This window comes from Nelumbo nucifera, chromosome 1 (genome assembly GCF_055504915.1).
Source record: "Nelumbo nucifera cultivar China Antique chromosome 1, China Antique-T2T, whole genome shotgun sequence".
NCBI classification, from domain to species: Eukaryota; Viridiplantae; Streptophyta; class Magnoliopsida; order Proteales; family Nelumbonaceae; genus Nelumbo; species Nelumbo nucifera.
In genome coordinates, this window is record NC_142649.1 from 162,292,968 (window position 1) to 162,309,135 (window position 16,168).

General features: G+C 39.5%; 1 protein-coding gene across 1 annotated transcript in view; it reads right to left on the reverse strand.

The window, feature by feature from the left end:
* The window catches only part of LOC104610077 (myosin-9-like), a 49,773-nt gene that overhangs the window by 786 nt on the left and 32,819 nt on the right, over positions 1–16,168 (reverse strand). Inside the window, exons 26-36 of the mRNA XM_010276556.3 lie at positions 3,025–3,139; positions 2,898–2,945; positions 2,549–2,800; positions 2,292–2,447; positions 1,998–2,204; positions 1,731–1,874; positions 1,369–1,439; positions 1,172–1,271; positions 1,034–1,090; positions 187–243; positions 17–97 (exon numbers count right to left, since the gene is read on the reverse strand). Coding sequence (XP_010274858.1) covers positions 17–97; positions 187–243; positions 1,034–1,090; positions 1,172–1,271; positions 1,369–1,439; positions 1,731–1,874; positions 1,998–2,204; positions 2,292–2,447; positions 2,549–2,800; positions 2,898–2,945; positions 3,025–3,139 — 1,288 coding nt within the window. The remainder of the gene's footprint in view (positions 1–16; positions 98–186; positions 244–1,033; positions 1,091–1,171; positions 1,272–1,368; positions 1,440–1,730; positions 1,875–1,997; positions 2,205–2,291; positions 2,448–2,548; positions 2,801–2,897; positions 2,946–3,024; positions 3,140–16,168) is intronic.

Below are 16,168 nucleotides of genomic sequence, written 5' to 3' on the forward strand. Positions count from 1 at the left end.
TCCATTAATAACTTACATCCGAAGACACACTATGTGTTCCATACTTGTCATCCCAGTACATTGTACTAATCCTGTACAGCTGTTGTATGCTAAGCACCTATAGGTAGAGAACAAAAGATGGTTGAGATCCAAGAAAGATGTGTGGGGAGGAAGAAATGTCTCGGAAATTTTGAGAATACATCTCACCGGGCACAGGTCATGGCTTATTTCATCTAATGTTTTCTTTGGTTTTTGATGTATGACCTGAAACAGGCAAAGTAATATATCAAGAATGTTCGTGATATAAATAGGGATTCATTTTAATATCATATATGTTGCTATACTGTAGTAGGGCAGTATAGTTATTGTACTGCTTCTCTTTGTTATGCTAGAAACCAAGAAAACACAATAAAATGCAAAACAGAGAACACAGTAGATTTAATGTGGTTTTGCGTTTATGTGATTATGTCCATGGAAGATCCCTGTCAAACTCACTACAATTCAATAGAATATATCTCTAGCAAACAGACTAGATTTTATTTTGTTGGAGAAGATTCCTCAATGCTTTCCCAATTTGAAAAGGACTATACATATGGTAAAACAAATATAAAAAATACCCCTATGGATGAGGGAACAGGTCCCTGTTCTCAAATCTCAATGTTTTCTCAAAACCCCTGTATTGCTTGTAAGAAAGTCCCAATGCAAGCCACCTATTCATCAATCGTAATGAACAAATGAAGGAATAGGAAATTCAGCAACCTATTCCTGTTTCTACCCAAAATACCCTTGTTCTTTCTCATCTCCTCTTATCTCTCATCAATCACCTTACATAATCACTGAAATATGGTTTTCTACTAAGAGAATTTTAGCATTATTCTAAACTTGGGACCTCTAAAATGTTAGCTTTTCCATGTTTTATATGTTTCACAATCTTTCCTCAGACATGAGATCTCAACTATCTAAGGTGGTGGATCACTTGTCATAGTTTCTCTTGTTCCAAAGGTGTATAGTAAAAATTGTGGTAGAGAAGAAACAATAGACAGGAGGAGAATACCAGGAACCCAATGGCCTGTCTGATATGCTTGAGCTCATCCCAAGCTGAACCTGCATACTGCAATTCTTTTTCTCTTTAATCAAGAAAGTAGGAAAATATGATCAATCAGGGACATTGATGTTAATCAAATAAACCAACCTCATCAGTTGCTTTATAGCACCAATGTTCTAGTTCAGCCAAACCTGCCTTCACATACTCACCATTGCTAAATGAGCAGCACTCTCGCCTTAACAACAGGCTGCAAACAGAATGAGGATACCATCAAAATCGATGTTCATATAGAGTACAAACAGCCTTGAAAGCACAACACAAGCAAATAAATACAAACAAAATACCTGTTAAATAGTTGTACATTGATGAAAGAAAAAATTTGTGTGAAAACCTTACGGACTAAAAAGGGGGGCACCTGAGAACAAGATATGAAAATGGTGTGTAAAAACCTACTTTTCAAAATAAATGATAAAGTTGCATTTAGAGTTTGAAGGATCCACTCAAAAATGTTAGAGAACTTGCAGGTTCAGCCAGTTGGCCAAACATGGCAACCACTTATAATTTGAACATTTGGGAATCACTACAGACTCCAGAGTTGCAGTGGACCATGTCACATAGTAATGCCATCCTGTCCAATGGATGGAAATTCAAAACACACACACATGCACACATAAAGAGAAAAACAGAAGTAAGAAATTCCGCTAACATGATTGGCTTTCAATGTGTTCAAGAAATTTCCAAGGCTTTTCACTATTCCTTGCCAGTGAGCAATCAAAGCTTGTTGAGCTGCTGCATTTGCAAGTGAGCGGGATGATCCCTTAACTAAGCTTGCTCTGGAGGTTCTTGGTGCCTGCACCACCCAAGCCATACATAGATATTATGTCCTTAAGGGTCTGAAAACGGTATACAATATTATAGTAACCAAAAGCAGACAAATACCGTTTAAGTATGTCAAATTAACAGAAATGGATACCTGGATACATAACCCAAGCAAAGGAGAGATCTCCTTCTTTAGGTTATCTCGAATCATTCCATAAATCTTTTCTACATATGCTGTTAGTTGCTGTTTAAAAAGTAAAGCAGGATATTTGGCTTCAACTTGGCGCAAGGTGTCTACTCCACCACTCAACCCACCATTGACAAAAGAAAGGTTAACACCTTGTGGAGCCCCTCGAAAACTCTATGGGTACAGTTATTGAAGGTAAATTAGAAGACATGGGCATAAAACCATATTAAACATTAGAAACAAAATGAAACTCCTTTTTACCTGAGTCATCCTTCCGAATAAGGTAGCTGATGATGATCGGCGTCGTTGTGGAGCCATGCCAGCTGCACCACTTGCTTTTAGTGTTCGCTGGAGTAGCAACAACAAAGTTGATGCGTTGGATAACCAATAAGCTAAGACATCATTGTTATCCTGGGTCTTCAATGCATAGATCAAGTGGAAGTTAGAAAAAAAGTTAGTTGTTATGCTTGGAGATAAAAGAAAAAGAATAAAAAGCATAGAAACTAGATGGTTCAAACCTCAATGGCATGACCAATTGTTTGAATTATGCGGTCAAAAACACTGGTGCGCTCAACTTCAAATGATCTCCACTGGAGAAGGCATTTGTATATGATACATGCAGCAATTGGTCTGCTCCCTGAGAAGCCTAGGTGCTGCGCAATACACCTAATGAGCAAGTCTTGGTTCTCTTGCTGTTTCTCATTGAGTGACTTTTGTGGTTTTTCCTCCAACTCTGAATGTTCCCTTGGGGTTTTTGGACTATGAATTTCCTATCATATTCCAGAGATAAACATAAAATATAAAGTCAGAAGCAAAATTTGATAAGAATATGGACAAAATAATAATCCTATGAGAGCTTCCACTTACTACAGGTGTCTTAGAATCCCCCGCAATGTGACTAGTATCAACAGTTCTCTGCGAATCATCAGACGTTAAGAACATATGTGAAGTCAAAAATTCTAATAGAGTCAAATAGGTGTTCTGTTAGGAATACCTGGCTAATTGATTTAGAACGTCCTGAAAGAAACTTTGTATTGGCTGCCATGGACAAAGCTTGCTGGCGGAGAACTTGATTTTCCGACTCTAAGTTGGTAAGTTTCTCTTCGAGCCTAAGTGCAAAAGCATAGATATTCTGTTAAATACTCCATATGAAATGGAAGACTTAGGTTGGTTGTTTTCAAATATCAAATATAAATATAAATCCTTAGTAGGTGGCCCTATGGATTATGATTAATTTGTCATACATCATAACAGAAAATCTTGGAATAAACATTCATATCACTGCCACATGGACAGAATAATTACATCCTCAATAAATTAATATACTTGCTTAAATATTTAATAGCATTTTATACAGATGTAAAAAGCTTAAGATTGCTTCTTCAAGAAACAAAGAAAACATAAGATGTAAAAACTTATTTTTCAATCTCTACCTTGCTCTTAATGGAATTTATATGCATTAAGCAAACTTCTGTGGTTGACAACCAGGATGTTGCTAGAGTTATTCTCTGCTGTTATGTGTTTACTGTTGGTCCTAGGGTGCTGTCAGCACATGTAATTTTCCCTTTTGTTTTCTCATGTTATTATAAATAGAAGACTGGGTGCCGCCAGCCAAGATTTTTGGATCTCAAACAGTTTTCCTTCTTCTCCTCTCTTCCTCCTCTCTTTTCTAGAAGAAAACATGGTATCAGAGCATCATTCTGGGCAATGGGGATCTTTCTTTCTCTCTGAATCACATTTTTTTTCATCCAGATTTCTGATTTTTGGATTGTGAAGACAAAAACCCTAATCGGACTGGTTAGAACACTCATCCTCTGCTGCTTTTTCTGGGTTCTTCCTTAGTCATAACACCATGGAAACCCTAGTTGGTGACAGCCAATGCAGTGAAGGCTGCTTTTCTGGTGTGTACCTTCGTACAGGTACTGTACAGGGGTTGTGTGATTCCCTTTGTCACAGATATGTGCTGTGTTTACTTGGCATATGTGGTGTGTGGTCCAATGGTGATTAGGACTTAATTTCTTGGACTATCTAATTGCTGTCAGTGGAGTTTCAGCAGTGTTTTTTCATTTAGAAAGCAGAATTGTTTGGTGTTCTGTGCCCTACTTGTGATTGTGAGTGGGGACAAATTTTTGTGCACCAGTGGTTCCTTTTTGGTCTGTAGAACCTTTCTTTCATGGGAATTGATGATTTTGCTTCATCTGGGGTTACATCAACCCGTGGTATAGCTAGTATGGGAGTTGAGAATATGATTTTCCCTATGCCAAATTACCCCTCTAAAGGCTTGAACTATATGGAATGGGCTAAAGGTGTAAAACTTTATATTACAACTAAGGGAAAGGCTGGTTACATAAATGGGAGAGTAAAAGAACCTAAGAGTGGGACAACTGAACATGATAGGTGGGATCGGGAGAACAATATGGTGATGTCATGGCTTCTTGTAGCCATGGAACCTGATGTGAAGAGGAATTTTATGTGGGCAGAGACTGCTAGTGAAATATGGGAACAAGCCAAAACCACCTACTCTGAAAAAAGGCACTACGCTGAGATTTATCAGTTATAGGCTGAATCCTCAACCTGTAAATAGGGTGACCTTAGTTTGTTAGCATATTATTCAGCCTTTACTTCGGTATGGAAGGAGTTGGACTACCATTAGGCTATAGAGTGGAAACACGATGATTACGCTAAAGCCTATAAGAAGTTGGTTTCTCAGCAGTTGGCTTTTGTTTTTCTGTTGGGACAAAACCCAGTGTATGAACCTCTCAAAGTTCAGATTTTGGGTAGTAGAGAGTTGCCTTCAATTCAAGAAGTGTATGCCCTAGTTCATTCTGAGGAAAGTAGACAGAGTGTGATGGTTACAACTGAGGGAGAGCAAAAAGTGGTTTTAGTTGCAATGGGTGGTAATAATGTGGGAAAGAAGAGTGATACCAAGAAAGTTGATGACAAGGACAAGTTGTGGGGTACTCATTGCCGGTGTTCAAGACATACACGTGACACATGCTAGGAACTCATAGAGAAGCTGAAGTGGGCTATAAAGAACCAAGAACAGTGTAAGGTGCAGGGACAAAAGAAGTATAATGCAACAAATATGACATATGGCAACACATGCTAGGAGATCATTGACTTAGGGGCCTCTAACGACATGACAAGCCAAATCTTTTCTAGTTTTATAGCCTTTTGTTAGGGAGGGATAAATATCCCTTCCCCATGGCCTTAACCTGAATAATGTGTTGCATGTACCTAAACTCCCCACCAATTTACTTTCCATTAATAGTATCACGAACTCTAAACTGTAGTGTAACCTTTTTTCCTGGTTCATGTGTCTTTCAGGATCTAACTTCTAGGAAGACAATTGGTAAAGGAAGGTTAGTAGATGGTATGGGACAACGATAGAGGAAGCTTAGTAGATGGTCTCTACACTCTCAACAACAAGGCTGGTTTCTTGATGTCATCCTCAGAGTCGCATAGTCAATCGAATGAGTCAATTTTTTTTTTGTGGCATAATCATTTGGGTCATGTGTCATTTGAAATATTGAAGTCTTTGTTTCCTTTTTTTATTTAAATCATGTTTAGTGTCAGATTTCCAATGTCAAACATGTTAGTTGAGCAAGCAATGTAGAACAATTTTTCATTCAAGTAATAAAAGATCAAGTTTCCCTTTCACATTGTGTATTCTGATGTCTGGGACCTACTACTATAACTTCAGAGGGCGGGTATAAGTACTTTATCACACTGATTGATGATTTTTCTCGTTATACGTGGGTATTTCTTGTTACACAATTTCATGCTAAGGTCTAGATTTTTCAATTAGACAATGCAAAAGAATATTTCCATGGTGAGATTAATAAATGTTTTGCTTCCCATGGATCACTTCATAGGAGCTCATACGCGAGAACACCACAACAAAATGGTGTTGCAAAGAAAGAAAGAGCATACACCTTGAAATAGCACGAGGGGTGATGTTACACATGAATGTACCAAAACGTTTTTGGGCAGATGTTGTACTTGCTGCTACATATGTCATCAATTGCATGCCCTCCATAGTATTGAACTACAAGGCCCCCCATCAGTTATTGTTCCCTCAGTCTCCTTTATTTTCCATTCCCATGAGAGTGTTTGGTTGTCGTGCTTTTGTTCATGACTTGTCTCCTTGTGCTAAGTTAAACCCTTGGTCTATTCCATGTATCTTTTCCTAGGGTATCCCTCCTCTCAAAAGGGTTATTGGTGCTTTGATCCCATTGGTTGTAAGTATTGTTTCTATGGATGTCTCCTTTTTGAGTATGAACCATTCTTCTCTACTTCTCTTTAGGGGGAGAGTAGCATAGAGGAGGATAAGCAGGTTCATCAAATCTCTCTTCCTTTTATTCCAGATCCTGCTCCTTTTCGTGTCTTCCAAATGAGCCAAGCACCCTTGTTCCAATTGGTTCCCCGGTTCCCATTTCAGTTGTGGATGATCTTGACATCTTGATTGCTCAAAGAAAGGGAGTCAGGTCATGTACTACCAAACGCCCCATTACCCATTGTGTATCCTATGACCATATTTTTCCCTCTTACTGTGCCTTCCTATCTACCGTTGATAGAAGTCCCATACCTAGAAATGTGGCAGAGGCCTTAACTTACCCTGAATGGACATATGCTATGAAGGAGGAGATTAATGTCCTTCATAAGAATCACACTTAGGAGTTGGTGGATCTTCCAAAGGGGAAAGACCTATTAGGGTGTAAGTGGGTGTTTATAGTGAAACACAAGGCAGATGTGATAGTAGAAAGGTACAAAGCAAAGTTGGTAGCAAAGGGGTACACTCAAGTCTATGGTGTTGAGTATGATGGGGCGTTTGCTCTAGTAGCAATTAGCAAAGACGAACTTAGTTCGGGTCCTTCTATCATTAGCTGCAAACATGATTTAAAATGTCCCTAACTTCCCTAATATTTCCATTTCGGTGGGTAGCAACATGAAATTTTACTAAAATCGACATTTCCCCAATGAACACTACCAACACTATGTGGAGTACAAGAGGTAGTTTCCATGACATATTTTCATTTCCACTTCCATTGGTAGCAACATGAAACTTTACTAGAATTGACATGTTCCCCAGTAAACACTACCAATACTATGTGGAGTACAAGAGATACTATTATAACATAAATTGGTGACAATATTGTAGGTATTGTGAAGTAACAAGTTATTGTCCACCTAACTTGTATGCTTACCACTTTGAGCTAACTCAATATTCATTTCAAAAATGAAGTTAAATATTAGTTTTTGTTTGTGTAATAGATTATTCCATTGAACTATTACAACCGTTTACATTTTCTCTGAGTTTAAATTTTGCTTTAACTCATTCTATCACGAAGCTCTGAATCTTATGGTTTACAAGGCAACTTTAGAACGTATTCTTTTGTCTATAACCTTAGTTTCTTAGCTTTGTTTGATGATTTGGAATAAGATAATAATTTACAAAGGTGTGCTTATGCTTCTTTTATCAGTTCATAAAATACCCTTCTATATTTTGCATATTTTACAATGTTTCCACCATATTTATAATTTTTACAATATTTCCATATGATATTTCTGACATGTTTCTTATATTTGGATGACTGACATTTCCACCAACATTGACATTTCAAACCTTGCCTGCAAATCTTGAAAATGCTTTTTTAAATGGTGATTTAGAAGAGGTGTATATGGTTCAGACACCAGGCTTTTGTGCCGAAGTGAAAATAAGGTATGCTAGTTAAGAAAGTCTCTCTATGGCTTAAAACAATCTCCCAGGGCATGGTTCAATAGGTTTCATATGGCGGTTCAGCAAGTAGGGTTAAACAATGTTAGTCTGATCACACTCTCTTTGTTAAGAGGTGTTAGGAACAGGTTGCAATGTTGATAGTGTATGTGGATGACATCATCATTACAAGGAACTGGAGATATGAAATACAAAGGTTGAAGGAAGTACTTTCTTGGCATTGAGGTTGCCCGCTCAAAAAGGGGCATCTTCATCTCTCAAAGGAAGTACATCCTTGATCTGTTACAAGACACATGCTAGCTAGGTGCAAAGCCAGTGGATACTCCTATGGATGTTGACCATAAACTGGGTGATTGCGATGGTGAACCTCTGAAAGATGTAAGATAGTTTCAAAGACTAGTGGGAAGGTTGCTTTATTTGTTTTGACATGCCTGGACATTGCTTATTCAGTTGGGGTCCTAAACCAATTCATGCATTCCCCTAAGAAACCACATATGGAGGTTGTTGAGAGAATTCTCAGGTATTTAAAGAAGTATCCAGTACTAGTTTGCTATTCAGTAAACATAACCATCTAAAAGTGGAAGTCTATACAGATGTTGATTGGACATGTGCTGTGGATGATAGAAAATCCACAAGTCGGTACTACACGTTTGTGGGAAGAAATCTAGTGACATGGAGAAGTAAAAAACAAAGTGTAGTTGCAAGGTCAAGTGTCGAAGCTGAGTATAGAGCTATGGCACATGGGGTGGCTGAAGCACTTTGGTTGAAAAATCTACTTAGGGAGCTTGGGGTCACTGTTCACAGCCCTATGCCCCTCTACTATGATAATAAGGCAGCCATAAAAATTGCTACTAAGCCTGTCCTACACGATAAGACAAAGCACATTGAAGTGGACAGGCACTTCATAAGAGAAAAGCTGGAAAATGGTGAAACCTGTACTCCTTATGTCAACTCCAAGGAGCAACTGGCTGATGTTCTCACAAAAGGACTTCCGTAGTTGCGGCACAAATGAACTATGTGACAATTTGAGCATGATAGACATATTCAGCCCAACTTGAGGGGGAGTGTTGTTAGAGTTATTCTCTGCTATTATGTGTTTACTGTTAGTCCTAGGGTGCTGTCAGCATACTTCTAGCATTCCTTTTTATTTGTTTTTAGTAGAGTGTGCCACCACTGGTATTTATGTAATTTTCCCTTTTATTTTCTCATATTATTATAAATAGAAGACTGGGAACTGCCAACCCAGATTTTTGGCTCTCAAACCGTTTTCTTCTTCTCTTCTCTCCTTCTCTTCTCCTCTCTCTTCTCTTTTCATCTCTTCCTCCTCTTTTTTTTCTAGAAGAAAACACAGGACTCAAGAAACTTGTTTCTATGCTTACTATAACCTGATGGTCCTGATCCACATGCAGTTTGAGTGTTTGACATGTAACCACAGCAGGATAATAAGGGATATATTCGCTGAGGCATATGGCTGTTGCAAGTCGGTGAAAAATTTTTGATCGCCTTAAGTGAAGATCAAAAAATTGTTTTCTGTTTCCTGCATTTCCTTGAGGTAAGTGAAGCACAATCGTAACATATACCAGATATTGTCTAATAATCTAATTAGTCCACAATTGCAGAACCAAATTACTCCACCACAGAAGTACAAAATTGAAAAGTTCTTTTTGGTATGTGTTGAAATATGTGTTATAATTTCAGTATTGGTTTTATTTAAGTTTGAGGAGTCTATTTTTATATTTCCTCTTATAAGGTAGTCTTGGGAAGATCTTAGTTTTTTTCTCATCTCTTAACTGGGAGGGTTTCATGGGTGTTTTATTGCCTTTATAGGGAGTACATGATGAGGGGTATACTGATAATTTCTATTTGTATCATGAAGTGAAATAAATAATAGAAAGAGTCTCATGCCTCATGCTTTTCACTTTTCCCTCTGCCTGTGTTCTATTTTATCTCTTCTTCCTCCTCTCTTCTCTCTTAAACCCACACTTTCACAAGGAAGATAGACAGGTTGATATTGAAGCACAAGGTCATTTTCATGTGTGCTCTTGGGTGAAACTTCTATAGTTCTAGGATCAATGAACTACATGGAGAATTGAAAAGGCCGATCAGTTTGTTTTAGATTGCCAGGATTTTAGAGGATTTTTGGAGACTAGATTGAAGATTATTTTGCTTCCCATGAGGAAGTCTTGGAGTTTTCCCCAAAAATCAAGAAAAGTTGAAGATTTAGTGGATGATTTATTTAGACCATATAGGGAAGTTTCCACAAAAAACGAAAAAAAAAAGAAATAAAGGAGTAGTATCAACTATAAGCAGACAATTGTGTATGTGTATAATTTTTTGAACACCAAACTGGACATCAAACTAGAAAGGAGCCCAGTTCCCTTTCTATGCAACTGGTTGGTTCAATCTGAAAACCTTAGGAGCTAGCTAGATTTCATTGAAATATATTGGTTTCTATTCCAGTTATACCTGGTTTTTTGAAACACCAATTCTGCAGCAATGTTTATATAGTAAGTTATGGTAGATGATATGTCAATTGTATAAACATATTTAGTTGATTAGTGAAAGTTAAATTACTGTAGCCAAAGTAGCAGAAAAGAGAAGAAGAAGAAGAAGAAGAGATGCTGGAATGTCGAACTCTCCAGCTCAGTCGACAGTACTATTATTTATATTATGATGTAGTACAATGATACAGGAAGTTACTAGAATGCCCCTGATTAGTGATGGGACACCCAGACAACTTAAAACATTAAACAGGATTAGACCCATTAACAAAGGCCCAGTACAGGATAACTTAAACTTAAGTATAGGCTAATAAGAACTCTTATCAGCCGAATACTCATACATACAAAGACTTCAATCCAACACTCCCCCTCAAGCTAAGCATGGATATCAATCATGTTTAGCTTGCCAAGCATGTCCCTAAACTTTGTTGCTACCAGCCCTTTAGTCAGTACATCTGCAATTTGCATCTCAGATGGAGTATAAGGCACACAGAGTTCACCCGAGACAATTCTTTCTCTAACAAAGTGCCGATCAATCTCAATATGTTTTGTCCTGTCATGCTGCACGGGATTGTTGGCAATGTTGATGGCAGCTTTATTGTCACAATACAGCCTGAGAGGACCTTCAACCTTAATGCCAAGTTCATTAAGAAGAGTTTTGAGCCATAAGAGATCAGCAACCTCGTGGGCCATAGCTCGATACTCTGCTTCTGCACTTGATCTAGCCACTACATTCTGCTTCTTACTGCGCCATGTGACCAGGTTTCCTCCCACAAATGTACAGTAACCCAAGGTTGACTTCCTGTCTCCAACAGACCCAGCCCAATCTGCATCAGTGTAGGCTTCAATTTCAATTATATTGTTTTTCCTGAAGAGAATTCCCTTCCTTGGTTAAGTCTTCAAGTACTTGAGAATCCTTTCAACTGCTTTCATATGAGGGATCTTTGGAGAGTGCATAAATTGACTGACAACATGCACAACATAAGCAATATCTGGTCGAGTGAGGGATAAGTATATCAGCTTCCCTACCAATTTTTGGTATCTCTCTCTATCACAGTAGTCCTCCCCTACAGATTCCTGCAGGCCATGATTCTGTTCCATTGGAGTATCTGCTGGCCTGCACCCCATCATGCCTGTTTCCTCTAGGAGGTCAAGAACATACTTCCGCTGACATATGTAGATTCCCTCTCTTGACCTGGCAACTTCAATCCCAAGAAAATATCTCAAATGACCCAAGTCTTTGATCTCAAATTCAGAAGATAGAAACTCCTTCAGTCTTTTTATCTCTTCCAAGTCATTCCCGGTAATTACCATATCATCCACATAAACAATGAGTGCAGTAAGTTTGCTATCCTGTCTCCTTATGAACAAGGTATGGTCTGCACCACTCTAAGTGTACCCCACTTTCTTCATGGCCCCACAGAGCCTCTCAAACCATGCACAGGGAGATTGCTTCAACCCATATAATGCTTTCCTCAGTTTGCACACCTTTCTACTAAAGTCATAGCCGGGTGGAGGTTCCATAAATACCTCTTCATGAAGGTCACCATTTAAGAAGGCATTCTTCACATCCAGCTGATGAAGTTCCCATGAAAAATTTGCTGCTAGTGACAATAGAACCCGAATTGTGTTGAGCTTTGCTACTGGGGCAAAGGTTTCTTTGTAGTCAATCCCTTCTTTCTGAGTAAACCCCTTTGCCACAAGTCTGGCCTTGTACCTTTCAATGGACCCGTCCTCCCTGTGCTTTACAGTAAACACCCACTTGCACCCAACAGTGGTCTTCCCCTCTGGCAGATCCACTAATTCCCAAGTTCTTGCTTTCACTAGGGCTTTCATCTCTTCATTCATAGCTTCTTTCCACCTTGGATCAGACACGGCCTCTGAGTACCTAGAAGGAACACGCACAGAGGAAAGAGCAGACACAAAGGAGTGATAGGCAGGAGATAAATGTGAGTAAGAAACAAAATCAGCAATGGGGTGTCAGGTGGTGCAAGAGCGGATAGGCTTACGGAGAGCAATAGGAAGATCCAAATCAGAAGTATGAGAGTTGAAATTACCTTGGATTGTAGAGACAGATTGATCCGAGTCCAACTGGTTGCTGTCAGGAGGTTGAGGACCCCTTTTTCTTCTGTTGTATGTAAGTATCTCTTTTTGTTGCCTACTGGATCCTTCAGGAACATCTGCAGCATCAGGAGAGGTAACCGGCACCGTGGGAGCCTCACTAGGTTGACCCGGAATGTCACAACAAGGAGTAGGAGGAGAGGATGGAAGACCCGAGGCAGATAGGGGAACAAAAAAAGAAGGGAGAATGAGAATCCTCTTCTATCCCACTAGTCTCCCCCTGAAGAGGATTCTGAGAAGACTGAAAATAGGGTTGAGACTCAAAGAAGACCACATCTCTGGTGACATACTTTCTCTTGGAGACAGGGTCATAACACTTGTAACCCTTTTGTGTAGGAGAGTACCCCAAGAATATTCCCTTTGTAGCCTTAGGATCCATCTTGGTCTTCTTTGGATCCTTCACATGTATGAAACATATACAACCAAAGACCCGAGGAGGAAGGGGAAAGTCTGGAAGAGTGGGACACAAAACAGAGAAAGGGGTTTTCATACCCAACACCTTAGATGGCATCCGGTTTATCAGATACGATGCAGAAAGTACAGCTTGAGACCAGTATTGCTTGGGGGCTTTGTGCTGGAATAGTAAGGCTCGAGCTGTCTCCAATAGATGTCTATTCTTGCGCTCAGCAACCCCATTCTGCTGAGGAGTATAAGCACAAGATGACTGATGTAGTATGCCAACATCTTCCATGAATAAGTTCAAGGATTTTTCAAAGTATTCAGTAGCATTGTCTGACCTGAATTGCTTAATCTTCTTATTAAACTGTGTTTCAATCATCTTGCAAAATGCCATGGTTATCCGTGGTACTTCATCCCGTCATTTTAACAGGTAGATCCATGTACAACGAGAGCAGTGGTCAATAAAACTGATAAAGTACCGGAAGCCATCAAAGGAAACAATAGGTGAAGGGCTCCAGACATCAGAATGAACCAAATCAAAAGGAGCACAAATTTCATTGCTGGAAAGTGGATACACAGTTCTACATTGTTTTGACATTTGACATACTTCACAGGTTAGACTCTGACTTGGAATGCCCTTAAACAATTCAGGAAACAACATTTCTAATGAGGAGAAAGACACATGACCTAGCCTAGCATGCCAAAGATGCAGCTTAGCTATTGACTCCACACTTTCCGGATTACTAGCAGCAGATGCTTGTAGGGCTGAGCCGATGTCTGCATCAAGGTAGTAGAGGCCTCCATACTCATGACCGCACCCAATCGTTCTCCTTGTCACTCTGTCCTAGAAGACACAATGAGTAGGAAAAAAGGTTATACTACAGTTCAAATTTTTGGTAAGTATTGAAACAGACAAAAGATTTGAGGTACGACTGGGAACATGTAAAACTGATTTAAGAGAGAGGTCCTTGCTTAGGTCAACAATTCCCTTTCCAGAGATAGTGGAGAAAGACCCGTCAGCAACTATCATCTTATCCTGTCCAGACAATAAATGATATGAAGAGAATAGGGAAGACATATGTGTCATATGGTCAGTAGCACTGGAATCAATAACCCAAGAAGTAGAGTCAATAGAGCCAGTGGCACTGAAGGCAGAGGCTGTACCTGATCTAGCAAGAGATGTAGAAGCAAAAGAATTATTTCTTAGACGGGCTAATGCCCTACTAAGGACCTCAACCTCACTAGCAGTGAAGCCCAAAGTACCAGTTCCAGAGGAATCAACAATCTGTCCCATAGGAGAAGAAGACACTGTTGGTGTATTTTGTGAGTTGTCATCATTGTTGCTGGTGACAAAATTCCCACTTGCCGCAGGCCTGTTATCTCTAGAAGAAACATCTCTAGGTATTGAAGACATCTTGACTGCAGCCACTGTGTAGGTGACACTGATTAAGACTAGCCGAAGCAGTTTTGAAGGTTCTGAACCAGTTCTGGAGCAGATCTGATTAGCTGAAATGATCATAACAGGTTCTGACAGCACTCGACACAGTTTCAGACTTGCCGAGACTGTCACAGTTCTAAAACAGTTCAGTTACAACAGCAAGCAAGGAGTTCTGGGCTGGTAACCGACCTGAAGCTAAGGGTTCTCAACTATTGTGCTATGCAGACTCCACTTGAACTTCGAGTACTGCAACTGTAAAGAGAGTGCCCTTCCTTGCGGCCAATACTAGGACTGCTGACATCAGTCCTCAACTAGGGTTCACAGTGCTGAACAATCTGGAGCTGGCAGCTCCCTAGGTAATCTCACAGCAGTGGTGAGGGGTTTCGGACTGATAACCACCCTGAACTTGGAGCTGTTTGCCACATTGCTATGCTGGTAGAAGTGTTCACAGTGCTGGTAGAACACTAGATAGACTTCACTTGGGCTGAACCAAAAGCTGCAACAGTTCGGGTACAGTAGCGAGTGAATAGTTCGAGGCTGCAACAGTAGCAAGTGAACAATGGGCTCTGTAGAAGAAGCTAAGTCTGTGCGAGTCTTGCTGGAGCACCGAAGCTGCAACTGTAGAAGTAGCTAACCCCTTTCGGCTAGTGCTAGGACTGCTGAAATCAATCATCAACTAGGTCTGTCCTACACAGACCTCTCTTAGTAGCCAAATAGCTACTATTTGCTGGAAATAACCTAGTAGGACATCTACTTCTGGGTCTTACTTCCCTTGAGTCCTACAACCAAGAGAAACCCTAGGTTCGAACTTGCTTTACTCTCTTAAACCCCTAGGTCTTCACTGCAGCAACCCAGAAAAGGAAGAGAGAAGATGAAAAGACAGCAAGAGAAGAGAGTGTGTGCCGGCTGAAACCAGGAAGAAGATAATGCTCTGATACCATGAAAGTTAAATTACTGTAGCCGAAGTAGCAGAAAAGAGAAGAAGAAGAAGAAGAGATGCTGGAATGTCGAACTCTCCAGCTCAGTCGACAGTAGTATTATTTATATTATGATGTAGTACAATGATACAGGAAGTTACTAGAATGCCCCTGATTAGTGATGGGACACCCAGACAACTTAAAACATTAAACAGGATTAGGCCCATTAACAAAGGCCCAATACAGGACAACTTAAACTTAAGTATAGGCTAATAAGAACTCTTATCAGCCGAATACTCATACATACAAAGACTTCAATCCAACAATTAGTTATAATTTTCCTTCTTTGTTTGTGCAATAATTATAATTTCAACCAGACACTAAATACTAGATCACTCCCCTTGACACTCATTACTCACCACATATCATTTTAAGGACAATCTCCACATTCTTTTCAAATTTCAAGACCAATATTTGTTGTGTGTCTGAAAAAATACACATCCTTGCAATATCCTTGCATATATACCAACTAGAGATTCCAGTCCCATTTATAACTCTAGTTTGTAAAGTTTAACAATTGGTCAAGTAAACCTTCTAGTAGGCGATCAAGACTACAATCAGCCTTGAATCCTAAGGGATTTTAGATTAGAAAAGGTAGAGAAAAAGTAAGAAAAAGAAGAAAAGAGAGAAGAACAGGAGAACACAAAGGTTTGAAAGGAGGGACAGATTCACCAATTGATCTGCCGCCGCCACTCTCTTACTATTTATAGGTTATGTTCAGTACATAGAGGAAAGGACAGATCTGCCCTTAATACTTACATGACAAATAAAGCAAATAACAAACTGAAATAACAAGCTGACCACCAACTAACACTAACATGATTAAAACAAATAACAACTGAAATAACAAGTTGACCACCAACTAACACTAATATGACTGAAACAAATAATTGCACATACTATCCTACGAACACAGTGGGGATCACAGCTGTGGGGCCCACATCAGTTTTCTCTACACTCCCCCT